This window comes from Penicillium cataractarum (genome assembly GCF_028827025.1).
Source record: "Penicillium cataractarum strain IBT 29864 chromosome Unknown utg000001l, whole genome shotgun sequence".
Taxonomy (NCBI): Eukaryota; Fungi; Ascomycota; class Eurotiomycetes; order Eurotiales; family Aspergillaceae; genus Penicillium; species Penicillium cataractarum.
Genome location: NW_026622737.1, coordinates 2,939,102 through 2,956,991, shown reverse-complemented (window position 1 = coordinate 2,956,991; position 17,890 = coordinate 2,939,102). Strand labels below are relative to the sequence as shown.

General features: G+C 49.7%; 7 protein-coding genes across 7 annotated transcripts; 2 read left to right on the top strand and 5 right to left on the bottom strand.

Annotated features, from left to right (window-relative positions):
- Positions 1–547: 547 nt before the first annotated feature.
- On the bottom strand, positions 548–1,629 carry N7496_001020 (Bax Inhibitor family protein; the record flags this gene model as incomplete). The annotated part of the gene is made up of 2 exons (XM_056693951.1): positions 548–1,031; positions 1,103–1,629. The coding sequence occupies 2 exons, from the start codon at positions 1,627–1,629 to the stop codon at positions 548–550; spliced, it is 1,011 nt and encodes a 336-aa protein (XP_056560680.1).
- A 226-nt stretch (positions 1,630–1,855) lies between these two features.
- Positions 1,856–2,564, top strand: N7496_001019 (EKC/KEOPS complex subunit CGI121/TPRKB; the record flags this gene model as incomplete). Its single annotated transcript, XM_056693950.1, has 3 exons — positions 1,856–2,014; positions 2,078–2,200; positions 2,253–2,564. The coding sequence occupies 3 exons, from the start codon at positions 1,856–1,858 to the stop codon at positions 2,562–2,564; spliced, it is 594 nt and encodes a 197-aa protein (XP_056560679.1).
- An 882-nt stretch (positions 2,565–3,446) lies between these two features.
- slx4 lies at positions 3,447–6,026 on the top strand (the record flags this gene model as incomplete). Its single annotated transcript, XM_056693949.1, has 1 exon — positions 3,447–6,026. The coding sequence occupies one exon, from the start codon at positions 3,447–3,449 to the stop codon at positions 6,024–6,026; it is 2,580 nt and encodes an 859-aa protein (XP_056560678.1).
- Positions 6,027–7,993: 1,967 nt separating this feature from the next.
- N7496_001017 (uncharacterized protein) lies at positions 7,994–8,809 on the bottom strand (the record flags this gene model as incomplete). The annotated part of the gene is made up of 2 exons (XM_056693948.1): positions 7,994–8,206; positions 8,312–8,809. The coding sequence occupies 2 exons, from the start codon at positions 8,807–8,809 to the stop codon at positions 7,994–7,996; spliced, it is 711 nt and encodes a 236-aa protein (XP_056560677.1).
- An 886-nt stretch (positions 8,810–9,695) lies between these two features.
- Positions 9,696–10,684, bottom strand: N7496_001016 (uncharacterized protein; the record flags this gene model as incomplete). The annotated part of the gene is made up of 4 exons (XM_056693947.1): positions 9,696–9,737; positions 9,794–9,916; positions 9,962–10,216; positions 10,304–10,684. 4 exons carry the CDS (start codon positions 10,682–10,684, stop codon positions 9,696–9,698), a joined length of 801 nt encoding a protein of 266 aa, XP_056560676.1.
- A 1,011-nt stretch (positions 10,685–11,695) lies between these two features.
- N7496_001015 (putative C6 finger domain protein) lies at positions 11,696–12,683 on the bottom strand (the record flags this gene model as incomplete). Its single annotated transcript, XM_056693946.1, has 2 exons — positions 11,696–12,112; positions 12,201–12,683. The coding sequence occupies 2 exons, from the start codon at positions 12,681–12,683 to the stop codon at positions 11,696–11,698; spliced, it is 900 nt and encodes a 299-aa protein (XP_056560675.1).
- Positions 12,684–14,129: 1,446 nt separating this feature from the next.
- Positions 14,130–16,956, bottom strand: N7496_001014 (uncharacterized protein; the record flags this gene model as incomplete). Its single annotated transcript, XM_056693945.1, has 2 exons — positions 14,130–14,474; positions 14,533–16,956. The coding sequence occupies 2 exons, from the start codon at positions 16,954–16,956 to the stop codon at positions 14,130–14,132; spliced, it is 2,769 nt and encodes a 922-aa protein (XP_056560674.1).
- Positions 16,957–17,890: the final 934 nt, after the last annotated feature.

Here is a 17,890-nt window from a genome sequence, read left to right as displayed (position 1 = left end):
TAAATTACATGAAAAATATATCTACTAAGGAAGTTCTGCGACCGAACCATTCAAGGGAATATTGGCCGTAGCTATCATACACAACAACGAGCCTGCTGTGCGATCTTCTGTGGTCCGCCGCCTAGAAGCATCAATGCGGGATTTGAAGGTCGCTTAGAGCTGGACGACCCGAGTGGACCGATGCTCTGAGGTGGAAGTAGCCTTTTGTTTTGAAGGCTCATGGAAGGAGCGCGAATGCCTGGAAACAAGTGAGACATATCATTTGAAAATCAGGTGAGATTTGAATGACATTATTCATATTCGAAAGAGATGGCAAATGGCAGATTGCATATTGCTCTAATTACGAACAAAGGACTATGGAGTGGAGATTTAATCCCCGGATATTGTATGTGAGAGACAAAACTATGCGAATTGCCACCTCGTGTTCAGAAGCATGAGGATTTGGAATAAGGGGAAACAAGGTAGGACAGGTCGTTAAGAATACAGGATTTGTGATGAATCGAGGGAAGGAGATCAAATGAGATCACCTCCATAGGTAGGGAAGACTTTACTTCCGGTTGTTGCTCCGCATGCCGAGGATCTGGACCATGCGGATGAAGATGTTGATGAAGTCAAGTTCGAGACTGACACTCTCGTTGACAACGTCACGCTTCATGTAACCACGCTCAGCAAGGCGGGCGTGGTGCAGGATCTTCTGCACATCGTATAGGGTGAAGCCACCAAAGACAGCCAGGCCACCATACAGCCAGATGCGCTCAGACCACATCAGGGTGCGGGCAGCAGTGGCGGGAAGAACCATAGGGGCAAGACCAGAGAGAGCGACAATGGCAACACCAGCAAGGAGGGGACCACCGAGGTAAAGGTACTTCTCTTGCTTGGCGGTAGCACCAACGAAGGCAATGGAGCCCATCATACCGACAGTGTAGAGACCAGCGCGAGCGAGAATAGCAGGGTGCATGAACATCAAGGGGGAGAGGAGCGCAGCCTGGGTCAGGTTGAACAAAGTCCAGCAGCCATACTTCAAGACGTAGCTATTGAAAACTGTTAGTATTGCCAGTTTTGATTGGGGTAAAAAGCGCAAGAGGTTGATTGAAATACTTACTTATCCGGGGAAGTAGCAAAGGTGGCGTACATCGAGCCAATGCTGCCAACGAGACCAACACCCATAACCAACCACGGGTTCATGGCCATAAGACGGTAAGACCAGCCGCTGGTGTGCAGAGCGCGGGCAGCAATAGCGATAATACCAATACCAAGTCCAGTGTGCATGAAAGTCTCGTTCAGGAAGCTCCGCTCGTAAGCGGGCATGCCGCCATCCTCACGGGTCTCACGGTTGAAGATGAAGTTGGTGGCCAAAATGGTACCACCGACGATGGCACCGCCGTATAGCAGCTTCTGGGTGAAGTTGCCACCCTGTGTGTTGTAGGTCTGCTGCATATAGCTGCGGCGGAAGGCATTGTGGAAGGTCTGGTGAGACTTGGTGAAGAACGAGGGCTGGGCACCGAACGGCTTAGCAGCCTGAGAAGGCTTGAATGGAGAGTTGTGGATGAAGCGGGCAGTATTCGAAAGCTTTGGAGCTTGAGTGAGGGCCGATGATACGGCGAACGGGCGCCGAAGGAAGAAAGCCATGACGACAATGATGTCGAGGGAAGGAAAGAGATGGCGATGAAACGTTTATATGCGGGCGGCTGGACCGGTGATATCAGGGCGCTTACTCACGACGGAAGTCGGCAGCTCTTAAGTCCGAATGTTCCAGAACAACACGTGACTGGCGGGGTGAAGAAGCACCGACGAGGGGACGAGCACTTTCGAGATACGTCATGCTCTGATCGAGGTCCTGTTCTTATTTTTAACAATGGCGTTGAAGCTAGAGACGGTCAATATTCCCCACCTGCCAGGTTCGCTGCCAGTCCATGTTGCGCTGTATCGCAATGTCCAGAACTCGGCCTTTCTGCGGCAGCAGCTGCTAGCCGGCAATGCAGAGTTTGAATATGCGTTGATCGATGCAAGCTTGGTGAGAACATATAAACTTGTATCTTACGTGAAGGGATATGAGAAAGCTAACTAAGTAGTATAGGTGCTTTCCAGAGCGCACGCATTAGCAGCCATCTTTCGTGCAATGAATGACTACATGAATAATCGACTCAGATCCCACAATGTGCACTCGGAGATTGTGTTCTCCTTCAACCCGACCAACAATGTATGGTGACTCTTAAAACTGCGCCACAATTGACCAAAGCTAACTAGCTTAGATTGCTGAGTCCTTCCGCAAGCTCGGCATTGCCGACTCCACCAAGGACTTGTTGATTGTTAAAGTCTCCGTGACCCCGGAGATAACACATGACTCCGTTGCCGCACATCTAGAAAGTTCCGTCGAAGGAACATCCGTACCTTTCGACGACCTGACATTGTCTGAGATCTCCGACATCAGCAAGATTAAAAAGCTTTACAAGCTCGGTGCCTTGCCTTCTCCAGCGGCCAAGCCAGATGCTAGTCAACCTGACGACGCCAAAAGACGATTGGAGCTTTCAATGCTGGGAGCCATTGCTCTCCGGGGATCATGATAGGATTGATGGAGACCAATCGACCGGTCTCACCTTGAAATTGGCCAACAAGGTGTGAGATAAAGGTATCAGCGGTGGTCATGACTTGTCGTCCATCCTTTGCCTTTCGTATGGCTATGAATCTCGCCGTCTATCGATCCCTTGCCCACGAGTGACGTATTATTTGGGCACAATGTCTGTTGATACCGTCACATATTGTGGATTATGGATGGCCTCCATATACAGCAATATCACTCGTGGGAGCACATCGTACAGTGACCTGAGGATTCCATGTGACCAGACAATAATCTGGGAAGAACAAAGGATGGACTGCCCTCAAAGGAGCTTGGTCTTGCAAAATGGATCATGCTCTATGATAGCTAAATCGCAAAAATAATGACATTATGAAGTTCACGTTAGAACGAGAATGCATATTTTCCCTCAGAGAGTAGTGACCTTATTCAAAAATAGACCTGTCTACCTAACATACTAGGTGGAACCGAGACAATCACATGCATTCAAAAGATTGAGCCAGCCACGTCAATCCTGACCACGGTTTCTCAATATCTAATTGCTGTTGATATTTTTTAGTCAATCTATATGCTTCCCCTTATTTCAATTGTAGTGGTCTGAAAATCTACATGTGGTATGCGTTGCTGGGCCAGACTGTTTTCCTCGGCCCAAAAGGGCAATCCTGCAACTTTGCCAAGACCCGATCGTCATCCCTCCAAGTAGACCTTGTCGCGACCTTCCAGAACTAAGCAACGCCCACGGCGCGGGCTTCCAGCCGTCAAATTCCAATCAGAAGTGATTGGATTCATTGAAGACGACTGGCTATGAGGAGATCTAGCCTGCAACGCCACAAACACAACCACTCGGCAGCAAAACGCGCCGCTCGCCACAATGACGAGCTTTGCGGACGTGATTATCTTGTCCTCGTCTCCGAGTACTTCGCCGTGTATTCCGACAAGACTCGCCAGCAACACCGTGAGAGAGTCTAGGATACTACCAGAAGCCACGAAGACACCTTCTACCCCATCTCCATCGGAGCCGTTCCTACCCCCATCGCGCTCTCGGTTCTTCGACGTACCCACAAGGAAGGACGACGCGTCCAAGAAGAAACGCCCCGCAACGAAAACGACCGCTCCTTCGGAGTCCAAAGAGAAGGATATTCCGAAAAAAACGCGACAGAAGGCGAGGAAGGTTACCAATGAGCCGACGCACGACGTTGTGGAAGACTTAGAGCCCCAATCCCTTGATTCCGACAAAACCGTTGCGAAGAAGACCGCGGTGTCTCAGAAAGGTCGCGCAAAGCCGAGAGCCAAGAAAGAGACGGGAAATTTGAAACTGGCTGGCAAGGTTACCAAGGCGAGCAAGAGTAACGATCCTCAAACGAAGACTGGTCAGAAGACGGCGACGGTGCAAAATACTCCTGTCGATCTAACAGACACATCTGAACCAAAGAAACCGTCTAATTCGCTGGGCAAAGATGAGGTTTTGCATCTGGACGAAGCTATGACAAGACGTCGGGACTGGACACCACCCAGAGAGACGTCTCCGCAGCCAGTCGACACGATGGATAACGGGACGAGTCCTAAGGAGAGCCGCGAATTCAGCGCGAAAGGTGGATTTGGGAGTATCCTCACAGATTACAACTACTCCACATCCGGCTCGGATGCCCGAGAAGTCAGTGCAAATGAAGGAGGTCCAACAAAACGAAGGAGAATCGAGCTCGTGGACCCTCAATGTCAACCCCTGCACAACCGCAATTCAAAAGAGGACACCCTTGACCAAGGAGATACGTCATCATCATCTGGACGACAGCCAAAACGGAAACCAAAAACCCAGAAGCGGTTCACGACCCTGACAGCTCGGATGACTGCTCAGTATACATCGAACGATGTAGAGGAAGATCTTTCGGCAGACGACATCACGCAATACATCACTAAATCAAAGCCCCGAGTGAGCAAAACCAAAACAACCGGCAATGACCCGGAATTGATTGTGCTTTCTCCAGATGCAGCTTTTAAGGCTTTGGACCAGCAGGATGTTGTCTTCGGTACTTGTAGCCAGCTTGAAAGAGACGATTCACCGGAGACGTTACGAGAAATACAGCGGGCTATCCGGGCATCGGAAAACTTGGCCTTTGGGGAACGAGGTCTCAGCTCTTCGTCAGTCCTTGAGCAAACTGCAAGAAGCCAATCCACATCAAGTTCCATGTCTCGATTTACTGGCGACAGAAACTTATGGAGCGTTGCTGGCCGAGACGCAGCAGGGTCCTTGGTTCAGGCCGAAACTGTGGACAACATTGATCTGACAGAGCCATCCCATGTCTACAAGAAGAAGGATGCGCCTAAAACAACCTCAAGACTAGACCTCTCCGATGATGAGTGGTTGGAACTTGACAATGAGAAGGCTGATACTTCACGAGGCAAACTTTCGTCATCAACGAAACCCTTGGAGCCACCAGCCGACTCCAATTCTCCAACCACTGCCGTGCTTGCATCACCTGTGCAAGATGTCCAGCTGACAGCAGCTAAAAGTCAGCAAGCGACGGATGCTTCGCAACCGGCCTCTATGCCACAGTATAGTGGATTCACAGATGCCGAGCTTTCAAGGCAGGTTGCTGCATACGGTTTCAAGTCTGTAAAAGGACGGAAGAAGATGATCGACCTGCTTCAGAAGTGCTGGGAGTCCAAGCATGGCAAGGCTAGCCAAACTGTGGATGTCTCTTCTCAACCCCAATTAGTATCACATGCTGAGATTGCAACCGTTGCGCCTTCTAAAACCACAACGAATCCCAAGGCCAAGTCCAAGGGAAAGACGAAACCTAAAAAGGCTGCGTCCATGTCCACATCCACCTCAACGGATGCTGTCACACGAAGGGAGACTATCATGATAACCAGCCCAAAAAGGAACCAGCAATCCTCGCCAAAAGTTGGACGCCCCCCACCCTCTTCATACATAGATATTGAAGAAATACAAGACTCGGAGGATGAGGTTTTTCTATCCCCGAGCCAGGTACAAAATCACTATACCGAAATCTTCTCCAACGCCACTACTTCAGGTCAAGTCCCCTCGTTGGAAATCATGACCAAAGACCGGCCGCAAACCCCCACCAAACGCAAAGCAACTGCCTCGAAGACTTCACGCAGTAAAAAACCATCGTCATCTGGCGCAGCCTCCAAGAAAGATGAATTGTCAACCCCCGAGTGCACTAGCTTGCTGGACATATCCATCCAGATCACCAAGGCGGTTCGCGCTCAGCCCCAGCTCTTGGCCCCCAGCAGCCGAAGTCGGCCAACCTGGCATGAGAAGATTCTCATGTACGACCCCATCGTCCTTGAAGACTTCACGTCTTGGTTGAATGTCGAAGGGCTCGGTCTCATTGGTGAGGATCGTGAGGTTGGCACTGCGGTTGTGAGAGACTGGTGCGAGGGCAAGGGGATCTGTTGCTGCTGGAAGAAGAATGCAAGCTGGTAATGTAAAGTCATATTATTCTGTTAATACTACTTCCGGGCTTAGATGGTGGAATTGTATTAGTTGGAGATACCCGGGGTTTACGAAATAAACGATTTTATTCTATGAAGACAACTGAACTAAGTTGTGGGAGTAAAGTTTTCACTCGTTGTCCTTTGAGCAGTGAAATAGTGTACAGAGAAGGCACTGAAAAACTGGGCACATCCGTATAATAAGCACAGATCAATATGTAGTTCTGCGAAACAGTGATGAAGAAGCTACAAAATAAGTTAGCGAGCCAACCCAAGTTCGCTTTAGAGTCGCGCCAAAGGACCTATGATATGTTATCTTGATTGAGATAACGTAGACAAAAGATCTATCCATTCAAAAAGTATGAGCGACCTAATGAGTTTGTGTATGACGCTTCTTGTTTAGTTCCCACGATTATCTAGGAGTAATCTGGCTCAGGCGAGATATGCCATCGACAAAGCTTCTTCCCATGCAGCGAAGGGGCGATGCAATCTCCGTTGAAACCTTCCGGCCCGAGTAGACCCAGTGTGGCCGAGTCTCTGTGGTGTACGTTGACTTCAACAGGATCGATCGCCAGAGGATCGATGGGTGAGGCACCTGCAGAGATGAACGAGAGACATCCTCTATACGTGGTTTGCAGCCCATCAAACGTAATGAGCCGGGTGCATACGTTCGCCTCTACCTCAAATTCCCGGATTATGATCACTCATCGTCGTCTCGAACTGGGTAGAAGAGATCACCGTTGACAACATGCCTCAATTTGCCACAAGTATGGAGCTGCCTAGAAGTTGCAAAAGTCGTACTAGTTAGAAGAAGACCCAAAGTATAAGATCCAAATGTTGCGGAGGGGAGGCAAGCCTACAGATTGTAGACTTATCCCAGCTGGGCCGGGGCTGGGTTAGCCTGGGGTGGTGGCGCACCTACAGAGACCGCTCAATAGTACTCGGCGTTAAAAGAGGCATATCATGGTACAGGAATCTGTGAGTGTGGGTGGAATTTTGAGATTTGACCCCCCTTCGTGAGATCTGGTTGTTCCCTCAGAAGATAGTAGCTTGTTAACGCAGTTTAGTGTCCTCTAGCTGCACGCTGATAATTTGGTCTAGGAACAACCTTAGAACCCCGAAACACGAAGGCCTAGAGAAGGTCGGTAAGCGGAGTAGACAATATTTTGTCCTTCGGTGACACACCAGAGTTAGCCTCTTCTTGTGACCATGACTCGACTATCGTTTTCCAGGCCGTAATCACTTATCGAGGATCTAGCAGATCAAAAGGCCAGTTGAAGAGTTATGTGTGCTTAAGATAGTGAGCGCATCTGATGCTGAGGAAGCGAGAGAATATAGAGCAGCTCAAAGATTATAAATATCAAGAAGTAGTGGTATAAGCTGACACCTCTAAAATAATAGTAATGTATACCCCGAAAGTTGGCCTGGAATCGTATGATGATCATGGGCTGGAGAAGTTCATATTTTTGGAAAATGTGTTTCATTCATAACAGATATGAGTATTTATGCCGGAAATTCCCATTTGCACGGGAAAGAACCACGGAAGATTCAGGTTATCATGAAAGGGATGTAGACAAATAGTCAATATGGCTTAATGAGATAAAGTGAGCTATGAACTTGCGCGGCGTCATCTCCAAGACCGGAAACGATAAAGCAGCCACCTAGGAATCTAGGGGGGTTCTAGTGAAGACAATAACCATAAGGAACATGAAGTGTACTGTAGTTTTCATTGCTCGGCAGTGCATATCATTCATGACCAAGAGATCAGAGTCAAGCCATAGAAAGCGACATGACTTGAATATGACTAGTGTGATGCACGAGATGAGGTCTACTCGTGAGTTTCCCATCAGCCTTAAGAACGTGGATTACTTATGCGAGACTGCACTAGCTCAGTGCTTTGTTAAAAACAGATATATGCTTGTTTCTCTGGGCTCAGTAGAAATTTTGGCGGTAGCCAACTCAAGACAAGAAATGAATGGTGCGGAGCTGCGCATTCTCATTCTCTAAGGCTGCGACTCGCGCCTTCAGAGTTTCAATCTCTGCAATCATTCTCCCAGTAGCCCCTCGAACGATAGTCTCTCCAGTGACGCTATCAGTCACTTTGCATTCCAAGCCCGCGTCCGAGCAGTTACCGCACCCCTTAGGGTTCGGATCGCATGCAGACCGGCGGATCTGTATTATGCAAACGCAAAAAGTTGTTAGTTGTATGTGAGAGCGAGGTAAGAAGCAAGGGAAGGAGATTATGATAAGAGTGATAGAATAAATGAAGATACGTACTCGGCAGCGGTCACAGGCTTGGCCTGTTCTCTTACGCTTCTTATTCCGCTCTCGAATTTGCTCCGAGTAATCGGGTTCTGGAGACCAGCGGCGTCGACGCTTTGCGTTTCCGCTAGCTAGAGCATCACCCTCTCCCGGCGAGCTGGGACCCTCCACCTTTGTAGTGGGCGACATATTGCTGATAGTCGAAGGGGATAGAGCGGCGCTGTGACTCTTCAGTGTTTTGTTTGGAACAACTTGATCACCTGAATCCGGGCTAGCATCGAGGAGACCAGTAGCAGAACATGAGGGACAGACGGGGGAGAAGGGCGAGGTAGATTGTGTTGAAAATTGGCTAGGGGTGTTGTAAGGATCGAAATAGGTAATAGAATGACTCGAAGCGTGGTACCATCCAGCAAAGCTTCCCATGGAAGATGGTGGGAAAGGCATAGGGGTAGAGGAGGGCTGTGTCCCAGGCCTGATGCCCTTATTACCACGGAAGTTGTTTTTATCTTCCATGACGACGGAGTGTGGGGGTGAAGATCTAGAGTGAAGTCAGAAGATACGTTAATCTCAGAAGTATTTAAGAGACATCAACCTAGAGGCGTGAAGGTTCAAGCACTTTGATAACACTGATGGTAGGAACAGACATGAGAGGCACCCACAGGATCGAGGTTGTTCTCGAATATTCAGGGATGTGGAACGTAAATCCAGATGAAGCTTGTTAAAGAAATCAGGATGGATGCAACAGGAAGATGAAGAGAGAGGTGGGAAGCAAAAGAAACCCTTCGAATGGTTGAAGGCGTCAGGGAAGACGACGAGGTAAGTGTAAACCAAGGAGAAGAGCTCTCATATATTGTTGGCGATCGGGGATCATTCGAACAGACGATAGAGGCACTTGCTTTCCTTACGGTTCTTCCGTGAGGCTAGAGAAAATGAATTCCGGGCACTCACTCAGCATGAAGCCACTTATTCTATGTCTTCTCCGTTTTCAAATGGCTAAGCTGCTACATGAATAGGGCCATCGCACAGAGCTAGCTTTTATACAAATCATCAGAGGTGGGTGTAGACCTAGGGTACAGCAAAAGGAGGGACACAGTACCTTACAAGATATCCGTGTCCAATATCTTCTACTGACGTTTTATGAAACAATGTGTGGTACAAAGGCTCAATTGGCGTCGAATTACTAAGAGTATGCACAAGGAGATCTATGCCTGTGAATGAAGCCGTGTGAAGAAACAACTTGCTCAACCAGAGAAGCACGCAAGGAGAGACAATTGAGAATAGCACTGAGACCGGGTATTCGCGCCGATAGAAACAATTCAAGCACCTCATAACATAGGAACATCGATCGTAGACCGTGGTCAAGACCTAGCTTGGTCGAGGGTAGGGAGGTCTGCGCAGACTAGAGCATCTGATTAACCTTCTTGTCGACCAATAGCACGTCCTTTTCAAACTTGTTAGCGAGCACTTCCAGGGAAGCAGAATGTACAAGGTACCTACTTCCGTCAGACGGAGCAACTCTTCCTGTTCCTCGACCAGTGTGTTAAGCGCACGTATATCCTCGCGGAGCATTCGATTCTTCTGTCGCAGCTTGTCGTTAGCTTGTTGCAGAGCAACAATTTGCTGTTGCTACACCAGATGCTGATTCTGCATGCTGGTCATGGCTACTAGGAAGTCGGGAGTAGGGAGATGATTCGTGGCGCGTAGGTCCAGTCGTGGCTCATTCGCTCGCTTGAGATCGTTGTTTTCCTGTTGTAGAGCCGCAAAATGGCCCCTCAGCCCCTCAATCTCAGCGGTCATTCGACCGGAAGCACCACGAACGTAAGTTTCTCCCGTAACAGAATCCGTCAACTTACAATCGAGCCCGGCGTTAAGACAGCTTCCACAGCCGGCACGGCCTGGGTCACACTTGAACTGCCGGATCTGCATTGCATTTAGATCGTTAGCGCATCTGCTAGGTACGATATATCAAGATAGAGGCCTGAAGCATCAGTGCAGTAAATAACATACCTTACACCGGTCACAGGCCTGTCCGGTTCGCTTGCGCTTCTTGTTGATCTGGACGATCATTTCTGAGTAATCTGGCTCAGGCGAATTTCGGCTCCGGCGCCTTTTCTTCGATTGACCACCATCATCGCCAGCTGTACTCTCTGGTGCCGGGTTGGACTGGATGTTATCGGCGGGCAAGGATGTGGGGTTGGGGGCTGTTGCAAGCTGGCCGTCATTTGAGTCCTTCGCGGCGACCTGATATGGATTGGAGGAGGTTTCTGTCGGCAAGGTAGTGGCAGGGTCGAACAGTGAACTGCCTTGATGGGCGTCCTGAACTCCATTGAAGGCGATGAGATCGGCGAACATGCTCACATCTCCCTCGAATGGGTCAAGGTCCCCCATCTTTTCTTTGCGGTATGAGGCGGGAGATTGACGGCTAGACCAGAGGAAGGTCAATGTCAGCTCAGAGGAACTTAATGAGAGACGTAGGAAGAGGATCTCTCAGCTATCTCTGATATTTGTGGATTTAGTAGTGGAGCATGAACTCAAACTTACTGATAGATATGCTGTAGGGGTGTCTAGGCGAGTGAAAGGGGATTTTCCGCAAGACAGAGAGTTCGTGAAAAGGAGATGGGGAGAGGATGGGAGTTGAGAAGAGGTCATAAGAGGTATCCTACGTTGTCAGTCCCACGAGTAGCTAAGATAAATCAAACATCATGGATGGATGTGCTTATTTTGAACCCCATTTATTTGCACGTATGTGGATTGCGAACTGAACAAGGAAGAGAGTGTTGATACAAGTTATATAATACAGGGTTACCACTAGGATAGGCGCGACGGCGAGAGTGTCAAAAATTTCGATTATTTAAGTAACATCATCTGGTAAGCTGTCTGGCTCAATTTCCACCTCTGTTGTCTCCTTCTGGAGAACCATGGGTTACGGTGCCACTAGATAGTTCAATGATTTTCAAGAACGAAGAAAACACTGAAGAGAGCCTGGGTTGACCAATGGAACCGGAATGAATCAGTGGGCTGGCCCACTCGGGGGAGTAGGCAGAGAAGAGGAAATGGCGTGGGACTGGCGAATGGTATCACCTGCAGACATCGGGCACGCAACTTGATGAAGAACTGGATCGGCTAAATTTGAAGAAGAGACATAGATGACCGGAAGGTAAAGACCTATTGAAGAATGTCCAAAAGGACAGTGATTAGACAGATGATATATGTTCTAACAGTGATGAAAGAAATACAAACCAGATTGGGCCAATGGCTCAGCGTGCTGGACGAACCTAACGGGCGTGGGTGAACTTCTTGTTGTAAAGGGGTCATGTCCTCTGGTTTTTTCTTAGTACAACTTCCGTGGCCAGATAAGAGACTTCTGGGACATACCTCTGTCGGTCCGAGAAGTTCCTCCTATTCTTTAATTTGCTTCTGGAGAGTCTCGGGGTTTCCCTTGAGGATAGCAACCCGTTTCAGCAGCTTAGTATTCTCAATCCGATGACGGTTGATTTGCTGCTCTTGCAAGTTGCCTTGATATTGCCGCTGCTGTTGCTGTCGGTGCAGAATGGCGGCAGATGCAAATGTAGTGCCCGGGAGAGCATTGGGAGGTCTGTAGCCATAGTAGGGCTTGGTGTTGCGTTGGAGATCATCGTTCTCGCGCTCCAATTCAGCAATGCGGGCCTTCAGTCTGTCAACCTCGGCCGCCATTCGGCCAGCAGCACCGCGGACATAGGTCTCTCCAGTGACGCAGTCGGTCACTTCACACATCCGGCCAGCGACTCGGCAATTGACACATCCATTGCGGCTTGGGTCGCACCTGTATCGGCGCACCTACAGGAAAACAGAGTAGTTAGCGTATCCGCGAGGCACTGTAGTGAGTACGACACGCCATAAACAAGGTATTAATATATCAACATACCCTGCACCGATCACAGGCCTGTCCAGTGCGTTTCCGCTTCTTGTTGAGTTCCAGGATTATCTGGGAGTAATCGGGTTCTGGCGAGTTCCGACTTCGACGGCGCTTCTTCTCGCGGGGCTTTTGCTCACCCACATCCCCATTGGTGCTCTCTGTGGCCGGAGTATGCTTGATCTCATCACGCTCCGGCTCAAAAACACCGCTTGGAAGCGCGTGTTCGGTATCCTGGATGCTGTTCGGAGTCGTGGTAGTTGTGGATGCCTCTGGGTCGCGGTTCGGCGAGACATAGGACGATGGTTCCGCAGATGGGTCGATAGGTAAATGGGTATGATGAGTGTTCGCCAGTCCGTCGGGGTTGATCAGATCCGAGAAGAAGTCGGTATTCATGTCTGGGCAGTCGTTGTGTTGGGAGCTGTCGAGGCCGAAGCCCAATGCCCAGGGCATGGCTTCATTGCCGCCCCCATGGAATGGATTTCGATCACTCATTGTTCGTAGATACGGAGAAGCTGGATGAACAGTAGGTGTGTGAGAAGCCGATGTTAACTTGCAGGTATTGGAGGAGTGAAATGGTAAGGATACCCTTTGAATACCTCGACGTAGGCCCGTTGAGATATCAGATACGGGATGAAGTGTACTCACCTTGACGTACTATGTTGTTGACAACTGAGTGGGAGGCGGAACTTTCCCGGGAAGATGGAAGTGTTTGATGAAGGCCGAGAGGTTAAGGGTGAGAGTTGAGAAGGGGAGAAGAGGGAAGTTATAGCTTCCAAGCAAGCAAACAAGACTTGATGAAGAAGGGCAGTCGTTCCCATATGTTGCTAGTACGTGTCCATTCAAGAACATTCGTTGTATGCCGACTCACCCATAGCCCCCCTTAATATAATAGTGCATACCAGACAGACACTTTTTGAGCTCTTTTGTTACCTATGCTTTCCAACTGGCATACTGCCTTTTTGTAGGAATACGCCACAATGGCATTATAGGCCCCGGACATCTTTAACGGGCATACCATCCAGAGTCCGGAGCTTAGAGAGGCTCTCACATCGCTCAAGCCCTTGATATTGAGGCCTAGAGAATACCTATATGGGCAGATGTTTTGTCACGGTCTTATATACAAAGCCTTTCAGCCCTTTCAACGATCCAGGCGTTGTTAGAGAATGCCTTGTTCAAAGATTGTATAAAGGATGCAATGGAAAATCCAAAGGAAGAACAACCAGTTGACAGGCTATTCATATAAAGCTAACGGGCAACAATAAACCACAGAAAGATGACTGCACAGTATTTAAAGACATGGAAATTTGAGTAAACAGTACCAAGATAATTAGAGTACAGTGACACCACGAACCCAACCAAAAAAGACCACAGAGACCAAACAAAACGATGAACGAGGGCAAAACATTATCTCGTAAGTAGATGGTAACAGAGTAAGACGAAATTGCAGGCGCAGACCATCAAAAATTAATCAATATCAAACCTCACCACGCGAAAGGATGCTGTCAGTCTTAGAACTCCTGCCATGCTCGACCAGCCCCTAGAACCAGAGAAATCTGTGACCCCCAAATCCCAATTCCAGAAACGCGTCAGAAGCCCAATCTATACGGGGCAAAGACAACAAAAGAATGAAAGTAACCCTAAAAGCCCCCGAACTCCCACGGTATGAGAAGCAGTTGTTGCTTGTTCGACGGTGGTAAAAACAGATGAACTGAATGATGATACGGGTAGACTTGGGAACAGAACTTGAAAGTAGCGAAAAAAAGTGCATACAGAATGTAGTCGGCTATAACAGTTTGAATAGCGGCGGGGAGGGTAGGAACGAGAAAAGTATGCACTGCCGTAGGCGTGTTATATCAAGGTTGAGAGCTTGGGCCATAGGGACCCGTGATATGGGCGCTGATTGAGACCAAAGACACTCAGCAACGGCAAGTGCTCGGGTCACCTAAAGTTCCGCCCATTGGAAGCCACAGTCTCAAACTCGATCCGTGGTTGGTACCGCATGGGCCCGTTATCTTCAAACCATGGCATCAGGTTTTTGCACTGGCTCACGTCAAAGGATTGTAGTTGATGGCAGCCCTCTGCGACAGCCTCGACACCAACTCCAGTAACACGGACACAACCACGCACTGACAGGTGTTTGAGGGACAGGAGGTGAAGACCAATGCTTCGCAGAGACGGATCAGAAATAGCCGAGCCACAGAATGACATGTTGAGGTATTGTAGTTGGGAACATTGGAGAGCAAGGACTTCGGTGGCCGTATCGGAGAGAGCGCAGCAGAAGGACTATGGAGTAATGATTAGTGGAAATGGGTATAGTAAGCTTGAAAGTTGATGAGCTTACCAGATCCAACTTTTGCAGCTGCTTGGCAGCATTTGTCAGATGAACAATAGCATTGTCAGTCAGGTATGTGCAGTCCGCCAAACAGAGTCTGCGCAAATTGGTGAATCGTGCATTGCCCCAATACTGGAACCCTTGGTCTGTGATGGTAGTGCAACGTGTCAAGTCCATCTCTTCGATGCGGCTAGCAGCATGAGAGGCAATGTGGTGCATTGACCGATCCGTGACGTGTTTGCAGTAGGAAAGGGTGAGCTTTTTCAGCTTGGGACAGCCATATACCGTGCCGTCAGCTGTTTGGAGAGTCGGCTTGATAGAGGATGTTTTCCCCTCAGGCTTCTGATTCCCGTGAACGACCCATCCAAGGATCCGCGCCATGAGTGTGTCTCCCACTTTGCGGCAATTGCTAAGCTCCACTTCTTCGAGACTAACAGCTTTGCTAGACATCTCGAGGATCGCAGATGCGGTAACATCCCAGACACTCTTCATTCTCCACGTGGTCGACGTGGGTGCGCAAGTTTTTACTAGCGCATTGAAACCCTCATCGGTGATATGGAAGCAGTTGTTGATGTTGACAGACCGAGGTCTATTACCGACGAATGGGCAGATGACCTTCAAAAGCACGTCGTCCGTCACGCAGCGATTGTATATGCTGAGGTCCAAGTCACGGACAATCTCGTTTGATGTGTTCAAGATCTCAGACCAATGAGAGGAGACACCACGGAGCCGAATAAGTTCGTGAAGCTCCATGAATTGGAAGATGTTCAACAGTACGCTGTCAGGGAAGATACCGTGTTGAGCATCACCAAGTGGACGTGGTTTCTGGTGGGGTTTTGAGAGACCAACGGTCTCAGGAAGAGCAAGATCAGACGAGGAGCCTACAGAACGAGATTCGGTGGGGGATGGACGCTGTTGCTCTCCAGTAAGTTCTTCCGGAGTCAATGGCGCCAACGAGCCGCGCCGGCTTCGAAGCCGAACCTTGTCCAATCCCAGGCTGAGGTAGGGGTCAGGGTCTGAAGGTCTCAGGACAGCTTCTTCCTGGTCCTTGACGGGTGAGGATTGATGTGGCCCGTCCAGCTCGGTCTCAGTCAATGTCAACAATGGCATTGAGCGTCTCCGAGCAGCCCTTATGCTGACACGTTCATCCATATCAAGGTCACCTAGGGGAGACTGTTCGTCCGTTGCGTCCGACATGATCACATCGCCGTCTGCGGCAGCTTGGAGTCTCTCTTGTGCAGTACGCTCAACTTGCTCGCGAATATCATGGGGGCACATTTCCCAGAATTTTGAAAGCACCTCCCCGCTCAGCATGAGGCACTCGACCGACGTAACGGATCGAACAGTAGCGGTCCTACGCGGCGCCAGTGACAGACTAACCACTTCTCCGAAATATTGGCCTTGCCTCAGTCGAGCCTTGATCTCGACCTCGGCGCGATCAATGCCATTTTGTTGGCCGTGGTGCGCACGACTGTGTCCATTTCTTTCAGTGACAACTTCAACCTCACCACGTACAATAAAATACAGTTCTCGGCCTTGAGAATCTTGCTTGATAATATCGGTGAATGGTGGGAAGGAGCTTGGCTGAGCGTTGAGTCCCAGGAAGTGGAGGATGTCGGCTGGCAATCCATTGAACAGCGGAAGCTCTTTGAGCAACAGACGAACATTCACCAAACCATTGGCCAGCGCGCTCGAAGGGTCTCGACGCCCTGGGCTCGGGGACTTTCGTTTCTTGTGGATCGAGTTGACAGTGAAGTCCTCCTCGGCCACAGCCAAGTCTTTGGAAAAGCTCTCTCTCAAGCGCTTGGAACCCCTTCGCACCGGACTGGGGCTGGGCTCATCCACGACAGGAGCCGAAGTTTCTTTTTTCTTCTTCTCCAAGATCATTAAACGCTCTTGCGCTTCTTCTCTGATTGCCCGCTCCACTTCTGGGAAACGTGGCAAGATATTTCGAAAATCTTCTTTTGTGAGCACGACCAGCATGCATCTCGTACGAGCGATGATCGTCGCTGTGCGTGGCCGATCCATCAGCACGCCGATTTCTCCGAAGAACGCCCCAGGGTTGAGTTCAGCATATATACTCTCGCCATCGCGTGATGTGACCGAGACGGCGCCCCGCACCAACCAATATATTGCCTTGGCATCGTCGCCTTCTGTCAGGATATAGTCGTTGGGGGCATGAAGCTGCGGTCGCAGGTGCTGGCCGACCTCGATCAAGAAGGATTCGGGCGTGGCCTGGAACAGGGGAAATGAGCGCAGACGGTCGATGAGTTCGAGCGGCAATGCTTTTATATGGGAGGAGGCTAATGGCGAGGGTCGTGCGGGTCGGTTGGGGTTGAGGACGGAATCGAAGGAATGGATGAGCGACACTGTATCAGACAAGGGCGAGACGGCCTTGGTCGGGCCTCCGCTGGCCCTGCCATGGCGACGCATGATCTCAAGCAGAACGGAGGAGGATCGGGATAGAAAGATTTGTCGGCAAGATCGCAGGTATAAAGGCGTGGGAGCATCAATAGAACGATGACGTCGACGAAAGCAGCACCAAAGTCGAGCTTCCCGTGGGCATTCTTCCACACCCAATGGGTAGATTCGCGACGCTAGCAGAGCAACATCTGCAGGGGACGAAGATGGGGGGAGGAGCTGGAGGGGTCAAAGGAAGTGAGGATGTCAAAGCTCACGGGAAGAGAGTCCCTTCAGGTGTGAAGGTGGGGTGGAAGGAGTCGACTCAGCGACGTCAAATGCGGTTGAGCTCCACCGATCTTCTGGCAACCTTCGGAAACTCTATGAGAGAACCCGCCAAAGCTCCTCTGCCTGAGCTCCACTTCTGCTATTTCGCCAAAGCTTCAATTTCTCTCATCAGGACATTCCACTGTTCCTCCATCCCCTTCGTCTGGATGTTCGCATTGCTGGTGGGGGCGGCACAAAGCGGTCAATCATCAATCGGATCGTCGCATTTTTTTTTCTTTCTTTTTTTGTGGCTGCAGAAGCCGATTTATTGGTCCGAGAGTCGGTTCTCAAAGAGAATAATTTTTTACGAGAGTACGGATGATTATGACTATGAAATGAGTAACTGGTCACGAGCTCTGAAGAGTTTGACATGAGATGTAACTACTTTTGCCCGGACAGCAGGCCCAAGAGCCCAGGGAATTCGCACTCATACGCCGATCCCAATGCGGGCGAGGGCGCTGTGACCGTGTCAACCCACGGACTCTCTCCAGTCCACACTCCCCTGTAGACCGTAGCAATTATTTAACGGTCGCGATCTTCTGCGCCATAGTTTTGGTAGTAGATGGACTTGAAATACTACTGTACTTACTCATCTAGTATCGCCATTTCCTTTGTGGCCGCTGGATTCCTGGGCGTATAT